We start from the raw sequence: 12,644 nt of genomic DNA, 5'->3' as shown, positions 1-12,644 counted from the left end.
CCTGTATACGTACCGATACATTTCCTCGAATAAACGGAGAAAAGTTTTTGTGTGTGCTGTCAAGGGGTGTACAGTATCTTAGAACTATAAGTCCTGCGTTGTGGAGATTCTTCGCGGAATCAAGCGAACACGTGCAGCGGATTGCTGTATTGCGGCCTAGCGGTCGTGGAATTGCGGCTTCTTGCTGTTCCAGAACCCTGCTCTGGGTAAAGTGGAGAGTTTATTTCTGAGCTGTCACGTCCCGATCGACCGCAGATACATGGACATGTACATAGGACACCGCCATCTTCCAGATGCCCGGCTGAGCTTGAGATGGAAAAAGGGAGACGTCCTTGGCCGCCTCGGACGTGTCGTGTCTTTCAGTGCGTTGTTTGGTTTTGGTCGAGTCGACGGCGCAAGGCGTCACGTCAGTCATTGATGGCGACACAGGGCTGGATTTGGACCTGGCTCCGGAGTTGGACAATGGAAACGTGGAGTTCCTACGGTATCCGATCGAAGGGTTGATCAACGGCCACGATGTAGTATCGAAGCTTTCCCTTTGGAACGACTCTGGAAGATCTTTGTCGCAATCTGGGACCAATGATAACGGGGGAATTGTGATGTAGCCCGGATATTATCCTTGACAAGAAAGGGCAGGCTTCTCCAGGACCGCCAATGACGGGAATGGGTCCCCAGGATTTCAACCGTGGCGGCCGATTTAGCAGGGCCCTGCATTTGTCTATCAAAGTTAGCACACCAGTTGTACCATGCCAATTCATGTCCAGCACAGGAAGACGTTGGTAGCACTCTGCTGAAGGCGATGCAGGCTGGTCCCAAGTCTCATCTTTTTTGTTCACTCAAACATGGCCACTTTGGCTGCGTGACAAAACAGATATGAGTTTTACATGCGAGCGCGTGCCAACAACTGCCCAGAGTGAGCGCATGAGAATGTGTGGCCACCTGTACAACCTCGACCTTTTTCACGACGTGGAGAAAAAGTGCTTAAAATATCAGAGAAACGGGCATAAGGAGTATCCTTCAGTCAGGCACCAATGACCGCAGCTGCCGATTCTTCAACCCTAACCTCAGGCGTAAGAGAGTCCAGTTTTCGTCTGCTATCATGAAAGCCTGACATGAAATCCTTATCCGCTGTAAAAATCGGACGGACAATGAGGACGCGACACTCTCCACGAAAAATATTCCAAGCCGTACTTTGCATTTTGTGGTACCCTGAGCACGAATACATTTTCTTGTCGAAAAGAGATAGCCGCTCGGCGTTAACAGCAGGGAATATCCACGGTGAATCACGAGTTTCCTCAGTTTCACGAAGACCGGATAGCCTGATCATAGATACTGCATCTTTCTCCCAATGTACGGGGTACACATATCACTAAATTTGCCTTCCAGACTCCAGAAGCCCGATATCGGTTCAGGTTGTCATTCTCGTCGTGTGAACGCGGAAGTTCACACAACCCTGCAATCAACCCCGTTGCGCAATGAGATGCAGAATAATTAGCGACAGCAGCGAACTCAAGATGTGCCTCGGAATTCATTGGGAAGCAGATTCAATTGATTGTTGACTGGATTCTTGAGTTTCTGAGCTTCTGCCCAAGTTGTAGTTGAATATTTCCAAATCAAGTTAGCGCGATAGCTGGAAATCTTCTTGCTCGTCACCATCCAAAGACTTGGATAACGAGAGACAGCCAAACCCGGCTTTTGCTCCCCGGATCGCGCTCTCATCGACCGCCGTGCGGAACAATGGCGTCAAGAGTACCCGTCCGCTCATTCCGAGTGTTGTCATCCGCCTCGTGCCATTCGCACTCCAGCGTAGTGCGGCCCTCGATCAAATCATGTCCCAGTGCTGCAGTGGTCCGCTCCTCGAGCCGAGCATTTTCGACAACGCCGTCTTGCCGCGAAGGTGAGCAGGAGCAACAACAAGAGAAGCCTCGATGGTCCTATACTCCGCCCGGGGCGAAAGCGCCGTTTTCTCTGAAAATCCACAGCAAGCGACCGCCATTCCCAGTCAATGAGGATCCCGCCGTGCTGGACAAGTTTTACATTGAGTTTCTGGGGCCCGGAGGGGACAAGATGCTGTCAGAGGAGGTCAAATGGCTGGCTGTGACGCATAAGAGCTTTGATCAGGGCCGGCGAGGGTTCAATGATCGGCTTGCATTTCTGGGTAAGTGGCTTCCTGCCGCTCAAGTCCTGAAAATGAGGCTCATGAAGAGACAGGCAAGCGCATAGTCCAATTGCAAGTTTCCCTCGCTCTGGTGCAAAACGCGGGTAACTACAAGCGGAAGATCCCGAGTGATCCGTATGGCCGCCAGCCGTTTGAGCACCCGGCCCTGGAGGGGTTGGAGAATCTCACAGATAACACCAAGAACTACATCACGAGCAAGAACAAGCTCTCCGATTTGGCACAGAGATACAACTTGCAGACTGTTCTTCGGTGGTCGCCGCGGATGGTGAGTCAATCCCTTTCTACTGTTCTGCCTTTGCAATCACTAACTCCTAGGATGCAGCCGGATGATTTGACGGCCTCTGGTCTCGATGTCGTTCTCGCTCATACCATGTACGCCATCATCGGCGCCATTGCGCTGGAGAAAGGCGGGCAGGTCGCCAACAAGGTGGCGCAGGAGAGAATATTGTCTCCACTAGGTCTACCGGTTGCCTCAGTTTAGGATCATGGCTGTATGGCGGGAGCATTGACGGCGTTTGCTTTCTATTTCCAAACATGTATAAATGGATGTCTATTGTCCTCGGGTTTTGGCAAGGGATGTCGTTTCGAAGGATGATCGCTGTACCGAGTTTTCTGTACTATAAAAATGATATAGAACCCATTTTCTATGAAAACAAGGCATGTATGATACCTCTGACACCGTCTATGCAACAGCTGGATAGCCCGCAGTTGCAGGCCTCCAGATACACAGCCAGCTCTTATAGTACCAAAGCCCTACTCTCCGCCCTTCCGGATCGCAAGGGTCAGCAATGGAGGAGCAGCCTACGTGACTGCTGACAGAATGCCAGAGCCAACGCAGGTCCCTTGATTCTAGTAATCAAGGGAATGTTGTCTTGCACTGTCTATGGGGGGCGTTGGGAGAAGAAAAAAAAAAAAGATTGATTTCCAGACCCAATAAATTTATGGCGGAGCTCGAAGCACACTAAACCGCATTGGGAATACGCCCATATGGCCAATTGCTGCGCCGAAAATACGCCAGGTGGATGGGAAGGAGCAGCACGAGTACTCGAACGAAGTACTGATTTCTGCCATTTTAAGGTGCGGGATACTCATATATAGTGCGATAGATACCTCCGACTTGGTTTTTTGATGATGCGCTTCTAAACGAACCCCGCGTCCGCCGACGCCGCTCGTTCAAAGTGCACAACATTCAGTTCCCCGCCGATTTCCCCCATCCGTCGCCATGGCGTCTGCGATCTTCTTTCTGGACTTGAAGGGCAAGGTATCGAGACTACGCGAGGAGGAAGAACGCGCTCTGCGATGGACCGGCTAACCTCCGCTAGACCCTTCTTGCCCGAAACTACCGCGGTGACATCCCCATGTCCGCGGTCGAGAAGTTCCCCATCCTCCTGAGTGAAGCCGAAGAAGAGAGCTCCGCCGTGTCGCCATGTTTTTCGCACGAGGGTATCAATGTATGCGTTTCTGGTCTGATTTGCTTGTCCGGTCGGAAACGGTGCTGATGCGTTGAGCAGTACCTGTACATCCGGCATAATAACCTCTACCTCCTCGCTCTCACGAAACGGAACACCAATGCCGCCGAAATCCTTCTCTTCCTTCACAAGATCGTCGAGGTGTTTACAGAGTACTTCAAGGAGTTGGAGGAAGAGAGTATCCGAGACAACTTCGTCATCATCTATGAGCTGTTGGATGAGATGATGGACTTCGGTTATCCACAAACCACAGAAAGCAAGATCCTGCAAGAGTGAGTTCAAAAAACCTGCAAGGGTTTTGGGAAGCGCTGACGACTGTTCAGGTACATCACGCAAGAATCCCACAAACTCGAGGTCCAGGCGCGACCGCCCATCGCTGTGACCAACGCCGTGTCGTGGCGAAGCGAGGGTATCCGCTACCGCAAGAACGAAGTCTTCCTCGATGTGATCGAATCATTGAACCTGTTGGTCTCGTCCAACGGCAACGTGCTGCGATCTGAGATCTTGGGCTCCATCAAGATGAAGTGCTATCTGAGCGGCATGCCCGAGCTGCGGCTGGGACTCAACGACAAGGCCATGTTCGAGACTACAGGCCGCTCGACGCGCGGAAAAGCCGTCGAGATGGAGGACGTCAAGTTCCATCAGTGCGTGCGGTTGTCACGTTTCGAGAATGACCGCACCATCAGCTTCATTCCGCCAGACGGCGAGTTCGAGCTTATGAGCTACCGGCTCAACACGCAGGTTAAGCCGTTGATTTGGGTTGAGTGCTTGGTTGAGTCGCACTCGGGATCAAGGATTGAGTACATGCTCAAGGTACGCACCTTGTCCTCTTGCAGCCTCCCAGCGACTAGTGGAATTAACCCATCGACAGGCCAAAGCCCAATTCAAGCGCCGCAGTACCGCAAACAACGTAGAGATCCTTGTTCCCGTTCCTGAAGATGCAGACTCACCACGGTTCCGTACCAACATCGGCACAGTGCACTATGCGCCGGAGAAGTCTGCCATCATCTGGAAGATCAAGCAATTCGGCGGCGGGAAAGAGTTCCTGATGCGCGCTGAGCTCGGCTTGCCCTCCGTCAAGGGCGACGACGAGCACGGCGGTGGCATGACTGGCGGTTATGGCGGTAGCATGGGCGGTGCAACTCAGACCGGCAAGGGCAAGCGACCGATCAATGTCAAATTCGAGATTCCGTACTTCACAACCAGCGGAATCCAAGTGAGATACCTGAAGATTACGGAGCCAAAGGTATGCCATTTCTCTACACGGCGCTGGGAGTAATCGATAACTGATGAGTGGCCTTCAGTTGCAATACCCGTCGCTACCATGGGTCCGATACATCACTCAATCGGGCGATATAGCTGTCCGTCTACCCGATGTTCAGTGATGTGCCGGTTCCGTTCATGTGTATAATGACACGCCAGTCTTTTCCTCTTTCATGTCCTTTAGAGATACATATTTGTGTTTCTGTTTTTCTCGTCGCCGGGGTTTAAGTTTAGATGTGTGTTGACTTTGCCTCGTACAGTTAGGGTTGGTTGGATATCAATGATTCATTTCTCATTCTCAATCTGATGGCATTGAACGACGGGCTTCCATGCTCATGGTGACAGTCAAAAAGTTTCCCCGTATAGAAATGGGTTGAGAAAAGATAAAAAAGGGCAATCATACACAATCTGAGGAAAGAAATCCGAAATAGTGAAAGAACACACAAGGGAAAGAAGGAGAGAAGAGGAAAAAAAAAAAAAAATTACAAACATACCCGTACTCGTACAATAATGTTGGATCACGAGGAAGATCACCATCGAGAAGAGGCCCGTATAATCCGCTCTGAAACTCATCAAGGTCCCCATTGCCTATAACCCGAATGACGTATCCATACTTATGACTGTACTGCGGGTAGCCTACAAGAGAGAACTCAATCAGTTGGCCAAAGCCAGGGCAAGCGGAAAGAAAAAGACTCACGTAGTATTGGCTGAGAACCATGAGGCTGCCACACCGGGAGCCTGAGACTATCCCTGATCGTATCAATGACTTTAATCGGCTCGCATGAGAACGCAGCGAGCCCGAGAAGGATGGTTAACTCGCCAGCAAGACCCGTTCGGAAGGTGCTTCCAGGTGACTCGCTGCGATATGTGTCCGGAAGTAACTGAGGGATCCAGGCAGGGTGTGGTGCTGAATGGAGATGGAAGCGGGTAGCGGGTGCGAAGGCGAGGCAGGATAGCGGACGCCCGCGGCCGCCGCTGGGCAGAGAAGTCTCTTTGTGCTCAAAGTTGATCCGGCGCCAGGGCATATTGTAGATATTGTAGTCGTCATCCTGGTCCACATCCGTCGCCAGACAGTTGTATGGCGCAACTACGTAGAAATTTCGCTCGAAATCGAAGAACATCGAGCAGCAACGGATTTGAGCACCACCCGATAGGAGATCGATCCCAGGCCCTAACAGCTGGATATTGCCCTGCTCCCACCGAATCCACAAGTTGGAATACCACAGGGAAAGGTCTACCTCGAAGGCTGCTTTCTTGAAGGGAGGATACCAATGATTTTGCGAGTCAAGGCGCATCTCTGGCCAGTTATCCTTGATTCGGATGGGAATGATATTGAAGAGAAAGATGAGATCTTCCTGAACGGTTTTCTGACGCTCCATGCTGAGGAAAGTACGCTCTGAGATGGTCAAGATGATGCACACTGGGCGAGTTTGCCATGCTCTGTGCACCCGACATATCCCCCATATTTATGTACGTGCGAGCAAGCCATTACGCTCCTCGAGAGCCGCTTCGTCCGACAGCACATACGAATGCCATTGTTCGTTTTCTCCTCGAGAAAGAGCGGTCAAGAAGAAGGATATTAACATCGTCAAGAATGGCGGCAGGCGTATGTAGAGATACCCAAGTTCGTGCTGGGCGCGAGAACCTGACGACGGCAAGGAGTTCAAGTATCGAACGGATTGGTTGATCGGCTGCTTCCGCCAAATTCATCAAATCGCGGGACTGCAACCATCTTGCCTTCTCACCACCGCAGGCGCTCTGTAACCCTCACGCCCAACGCCAGCAGCGCAAAAGGGTGTCCCTGATTGGTTGTGCAGCTACCTCGGGCATGAACCTGAGGTGTCCGAACAGTCTGGTTGCTTCCGCTCGCATTAGGTGCAATACGATGTGCTGGTGCCCTGAACTACCACGCACTGGAAAGGAAAGCTCGGAACGAACCCGGCTGACCCAATTGTTGATGAACGGTGACGGTCATTCATTCCCTTGCGGCTCTCGCTGAGGAGGACCGCTGGTTACGATTCGGGCGGGGAATCGATTGGACAAGGCCGTTCAGCACCCTGTCGCCTGGTCATATGATAAGATGACGAACTCGCAATGTCGGTGAGCAGCATGAACGAGGTTCAGAACGATCGCGAAGGAAGAAGATGACGGATGGGCGATGAATATCAATACTATATATTAAATTTTGTATAAAACCCAGCCGGACCGTCCAGTTTTATATTTTCGGTGTTCCTGCCCGCTTCAAGGCAAAAAGTCTAGACCTCTTCGCTTCGGTGACGCTTGGTTGGATCTAGAATCGAGTAAAGGGTCTGTTCTCTCGCCACGGCACAGTGGTGGAGGGCGTTAGATCAGTCACCTTTTGACCCCAGCACTGTACGGCCCGAAGGGTCATCATGCAGATGGCTGCCCGCTGGGCAACAGATCAGATCTAAAACATAGGGTTGAATGCGCTAGCTCGACACCCAATATATTGCCCAACGCTGCCATAACACAAGAGCCCAGTGTTTTGATGTCAAATCCATCCCTTCGTCCGACTCGTCCACTGAGCATCCAGTCAGACAATGGTGCCAGACAGGAACAATGAGCTGGTCACCTCATACAGAAAACAAATAAAACCATACTGTCATGGGTATCTCATATGCACAGTGTAGATGATTGAAACACGAACCACAACGCCGAAGGTCGACCTCGTCAGAGCGAGGGCCATTAGACGAGCTAGAATGCTATACCGTGATGGATCCACCAAGGCACCAATAGAATCGGGTCATCAAGCGTCATGTAATCATTATGTGATTTCTAATCTTCTTCTGGCGAGGTATCATACCCATTCGCTGTACTTTGAGATATGGACTGATCGTCTGCTGTTGGGAGAGGAAAACTGTCCCCATAGCCAAGCGAGGGCAGTTTCGAAAATCCTTCCCGAGCGAGCATGGTGTTGAGCACAGCACAGTTGTACGCGGCTTCGCCCGGTGGCACCACCACGAAGATGTATGTGTTATCTGTAAACCGTCCCAAAAAGACATTGAACTGAGGTGTCTTAGTATGCATCACTAGAAAACCAGCAGATGCGGGCGTGGTGTGAGTGTTCCGCGCAGCGCAATGCTTGAAAGCTTTCATGATGTTGGAGAGACGCTCATGCCGGTCATATATTGGGTTCATGGAGCCAATCTCTGACGCAAAGGATGTGACCGTAAGGAATGTTGATCGCTCAAAGAGGATCACCTCCTCCGCGTCAATCTTTTTCGCAAATGCCTGTAGAAAACGCTCGATGACAGAGAGGTTGGGAATAAGTTTGTGAACAATGCCTGCCCATGCCTTGTACAACGACTGATCCCATATACTACTCCCAAAGGTATCAATGTCAAAATATCGTGTTCGACTCCGGATCAGAACGGACCGCTCCTCGTATATCCGCTGCCGATGCTCCGATTGAATCAGGTCTAGCTTGTGGATGAGACAAAAGACATGGGCATTGGGACTATACTCGTGCAGCGCCTCAATGACCGCATTATACGTATCGAGATCCCGTTCTACCTCGCGGGATTCGATGTCAAACACGTAGATCAGCACGGCGACATCCGAGAAGATGTTGGCGCGTTGTGATGCGAGGTATGTCTCCATGAAGGCATCTTGCCTACAACGCTCATATCAGCATCGTCTTTTCTGACAGAGTTGACCACCGAAGTGGGCACGACTGACCCTCCGCAGTCCCATAGATTGAGGGTCAAATTACCCATAAACTTGACATGGCTGTGCTCCACGTCAATCGTAGCACCCAATCGCCGCACATCTTTGGCAACATAGTTGCTGAAGATGATCGAGCGCATCGAGGATTTGCCCGAGCCGCTCTTGCCCATCAGCAATACCTTTTTCTTCTTCTTTCGGTGATCCATGACTGCCAGATCGCTAAAATGCGGGGGTATGATAACCGGGACTTCGTATGAGATTCGTGCTTTTCACAGCAAGAAACTCAAGGAATAGGCAGACAACAAGATGGAACGCAACTCAAGGATTATATAGCTGTGGCAGTTACTGGTCATCAGTCCACGAGGCTGCATGAGAATGCATGCCGCTACTTACGAGGGTTGGCTGGGATGGCTTATTGAGAAGCTCGGTACTACTTTAATCCGGATAGATCACTGGCGTTGATCGGGAAAAATTTAATCCGACCAAGGAGAGCAGAATTACGAAAATACTAGGAATCACTACCTACCTACTAAGTAAACATACCTGTTACGAAACATGCCGCATAGTCCGTTGGATTGGTATTGAAAAAGAAATCTGTTCATGGAACTATGCCCAGCAAATTCCATGTAATCGATAGGTACATAGAGGAAAGGTAACAGTTCCAACAGGCACTATTGAAGAAATACTATAGCAGAACGTAATCCGGTTGAAGAGAGGTCGCTAGAACACGGTTCCATCCGAGATAATCATGATCGGAGGTTCTTTAGTATTTGGTCTCGAAACGGCCGCCATTTCACGCCCGGCCTGTGAAAAATCGTTAGAGGTGTATGCCAGAATTGTATGGGTATCGTTGATAGCCAACCTTCCAGGTTCCCGCTTCCAGGAGTTGCGCCAGTGTCAAAGCATCCTCTCCATGGAGACCAAGTTGTCGGTTCACTTCTTCCAGAAGCTCATCCAAGAAGCCTACTGTGACAGCTCGCCATTCTACAATGACATCGTCATCCGCGGAGAACATGGGGACCACCTCCATACTTCGTTGGCCTGTGACTTGGGCGTTCGCCTTGTACGTCTCAAGGCCACGCTTCAGATCCTTGTCCTTCAGAGTGAGCAAACCCGTGTCGATCAGAAGGCCACCATTGCGGTATTCTGGAAGTCCAGTGAGCAACCCTGTTCCCGCAAAATGAATGTTCATCAGTCGCGTCATGGGCACCATGATGGAGTAGCAGAGCCACTGAGTGAGCTTATGGAATGGCGCGATGGACTCCCACAACTCTGCCGGTGGTGACTGAGGCAGAGAGGAACATGGCCAAGCATCGCCAATGGAAACCCCTTCGACCTGCGTCCGCGATGACGGCCAGATGCTGCCCAACCCGTCCATGAGAACGCTCCACAATGTTGGTATGGTCACGATCGGCACAGACGATGCTAGGGTTGTCGGATGCGATAGCAAGTAATCTGGCACTCCGTTAACCAGGGGGCCAGTACGAATGAGAGGTCCGCAAATCGACTTACCGACCATATTTCCAGGCCGACCATTATCACCAAACAGCTTCTGGTTGCCCAAGGCATCGGCAAGTCGCATTAAAAGGCCATGACGACCTTCCAAACCCTCCAGAGGATTTTGTTCGGAGTGCTGCAGGCCCTTGGCCAAAGCGGTCACAGAGATCTTTCTCAGTCCTGCGGCATCGACCTGGCAATGCTCCTCGGGGTCGCTACTGAACATGCCACTTTTGAACATTTCCAGACTCGCAACGGCCAAGCCCTCACTTCGACTGAAAACTTTGCCCGATTCCTTGGATTTGTAAGACCACCTATTTCCGGCTCCGGCGTCGAGCAGGACAGAAATCACGAAAAGGTCAACCAGTCGTCGCGTACGCTCCAGCGAATCAATCCTGCTAGGCCATGACTGGAGCAGCTGGACGATACGGGGCCTCCCACCGACATCGAAATGTTGCCATCGTCCATGTGGTGGAATTGATTGGTAATCGGAATCGTAATCTCTCTGCACGAACCAATCTCATGTCAGACGTTCTATTCTTTCTTTTGCGGTTTCTTCCTCCGGTCTTCTCTTTGCCCCGAAATCCATGTCAAACTGGGCAGGGACAGCGGACCTTGATAATCGAGACCACATACGAAGCAGTGGCATGAAATTTGGTCATGTCCACATCAAAATGATTCAATCTGTTCTGCTTTGCCTTTTCCAACACGATCCTTGAGCGTTCTCGCACGGCATGGATGCTCCGTAGATAACCGGCAGGGTCTAAATTAGGGTCTGGCGGATTTGGGACTGGCACCTCCGGGATCGAGACGGGAAGCGTGATATTGGACCTGTAGCTCGGCGACTTGAGGGAAGCATTCGACGTTCGACCGCTGTGAGCAGAGCCTGCGTCGAAATCGTCCTTGTCGGTCTGAATCGACGTTTTGGAGTCTTTGCGTTTGAAGATGCCCATGGTGGATAGCTTGATGAGCACGAAGCTAAGAAAAACGACGCCTCGGATTCCAAGGGCTGATCGCGAGGGTCGACCGTCCCTGCGATTACGAGTTCTCGTACAGCGAAGAAATTCAAAGTCTTTTAGAGATCAAGCCTGCCTAATAGCAAGTTCAAGTTTGGTCTAACTACAGTTTCTGTTCCTGATGCAGACTTCGTGGTGCCCGGCGGGGGCAGGGCGGAGATTCGAAACTGTAAAAAAAAAGTTAAAGTGTCATCAAGAATGCCACTAAAATAGGCCTCCCTGTCGTAGGCGGCGAAAGAACAAGGCCAAATGATTGCCCTCTCTTGGAATTTGGCTTGTTGCGCAACATCAGATGCCCAGTTCTATCTACAATTCCACTCCTTACCGCCAAAAGGCCCGCTTTTCATGTGTCTGGCTTCCGCAATTGGAAAGTGTTTGCAATGCCTGCATACCTCAGGGATACAGGAGGCACGCGTCTTTTTACCGGACTTTTTTTTCCCGGACCTTGAGGTGGAAAGAAAGTCAGGGCCATGATGATGTTACATACGTTCAGGGTAACCTTACTACCGGTCCAGTACGATACTCTCATAGGCAAAGCGTGAAAAGTGAACAAAATCTGGCCCAGTGGGAATAATGTGCCTAGACCGGCAGAATCCACCGTTGGTGACATTCTGTATTGGGATCAACGACGAAACACTCGATGGAGCGCCACAAGCCTTGAGGGGTTGGAAGAAATTGTACAGGTTAGCCTACTGTGCTCTATCTTGGTGCATTACATTAGGAATCCGACTCCCGACATCCGTTGGAATGGATACTTAAACGCCCATAAATTAAACCAATTGTTGCCGTTGATCAGTGCATGTCGATCAGTCGACAAGCCCTGACTCAAACTCACTCCTTGAGTCTTCAACGTGGCGTTGTGGATCTTCAGGAGGTCCTCCCAAGTCTTCCCCATTATCCCGACTGCCTGGGCGCTGGGCCTGGCTTTGCGCCTTGGACAAAATTGCGGTTGCACTGCCTGGACCATTTGTCGATTCCATACTCCGTGCGTTGCTTAGGTTATGCTTTGGACTTGTCCCTTGATCAGGAGTGGCGCGAGTATTGGTACTGTAGGTTACCCTAAATTGAGCTCGTGGAGTTCCATTACCCCTTGAGCCGTAGTATACAAGTCCATGCTCGTACCCGGAGTCTTACGGAATGTTGCCGACGGATGTTATATGCGGAAGACGATAGGCCTAAATTCCTATTCAGCTACCAGGACAAGGACGGAGTACTACGAATGACTCATCAGTCAACGACCGCTCTAAAGTTCCCGAGGATTTTGAAATTGACACATGAATTGAAATCCGCCCTAACCAGTTCTCGGAGAGTCGGCGTTGATAACACAAGTCAGCACAAACTCCGGCGTTAGCGCGAAACTACGGGGTACTCCGTACATGTCCCAGTAATGTAATGCCAAGGAGTATATTGGCTTTGAGCAACGAAAATTCAGAAATGAAATTTCTTATTAGACAGGTTTAGCAAAAATCGTGCAGCAGCAACAACTTCCGAAAGGGTGGTCTTGGCGTTCATATCAGGTTAGACCAATGCCAT

General features: G+C 50.8%; 5 protein-coding genes across 5 annotated transcripts; 2 read left to right on the top strand and 3 right to left on the bottom strand.

Annotated features, from left to right (window-relative positions):
* Positions 1-1,737: 1,737 nt before the first annotated feature.
* VTN49DRAFT_5224 (mitochondrial 54S ribosomal protein mL57) lies at positions 1,738-2,660 on the top strand (the record flags this gene model as incomplete). The annotated part of the gene is made up of 3 exons (XM_069413258.1): positions 1,738-2,158; positions 2,212-2,444; positions 2,502-2,660. 3 exons carry the CDS (start codon positions 1,738-1,740, stop codon positions 2,658-2,660), a joined length of 813 nt encoding a protein of 270 aa, XP_069267143.1.
* A 741-nt stretch (positions 2,661-3,401) lies between these two features.
* On the top strand, positions 3,402-5,033 carry VTN49DRAFT_5223 (uncharacterized protein; the record flags this gene model as incomplete). Its single annotated transcript, XM_069413257.1, has 6 exons — positions 3,402-3,440; positions 3,502-3,630; positions 3,691-3,920; positions 3,972-4,461; positions 4,520-4,894; positions 4,953-5,033. The coding sequence occupies 6 exons, from the start codon at positions 3,402-3,404 to the stop codon at positions 5,031-5,033; spliced, it is 1,344 nt and encodes a 447-aa protein (XP_069267142.1).
* A 528-nt stretch (positions 5,034-5,561) lies between these two features.
* VTN49DRAFT_5222 (uncharacterized protein) lies at positions 5,562-6,290 on the bottom strand (the record flags this gene model as incomplete). Its single annotated transcript, XM_069413256.1, has 1 exon — positions 5,562-6,290. One exon carries the CDS (start codon positions 6,288-6,290, stop codon positions 5,562-5,564), a length of 729 nt encoding a protein of 242 aa, XP_069267141.1.
* Positions 6,291-7,707: 1,417 nt separating this feature from the next.
* On the bottom strand, positions 7,708-8,804 carry VTN49DRAFT_5221 (uncharacterized protein; the record flags this gene model as incomplete). The annotated part of the gene is made up of 2 exons (XM_069413255.1): positions 7,708-8,545; positions 8,611-8,804. The coding sequence occupies 2 exons, from the start codon at positions 8,802-8,804 to the stop codon at positions 7,708-7,710; spliced, it is 1,032 nt and encodes a 343-aa protein (XP_069267140.1).
* A 514-nt stretch (positions 8,805-9,318) lies between these two features.
* VTN49DRAFT_5220 (uncharacterized protein) lies at positions 9,319-11,048 on the bottom strand (the record flags this gene model as incomplete). The annotated part of the gene is made up of 4 exons (XM_069413254.1): positions 9,319-9,402; positions 9,461-10,053; positions 10,111-10,600; positions 10,710-11,048. The coding sequence occupies 4 exons, from the start codon at positions 11,046-11,048 to the stop codon at positions 9,319-9,321; spliced, it is 1,506 nt and encodes a 501-aa protein (XP_069267139.1).
* Between the last annotated feature and the right edge of the window lie 1,596 nt (positions 11,049-12,644).

This window comes from Thermomyces lanuginosus (genome assembly GCF_041956635.1).
Source record: "Thermomyces lanuginosus strain ATCC 200065 unplaced genomic scaffold VTN49scaffold_32, whole genome shotgun sequence".
Classification (NCBI taxonomy): domain Eukaryota; kingdom Fungi; phylum Ascomycota; class Eurotiomycetes; order Eurotiales; family Trichocomaceae; genus Thermomyces; species Thermomyces lanuginosus.
Note: the sequence above shows the minus strand (reverse complement) of the source record. Positions and strands in the feature narration are given on the sequence as shown.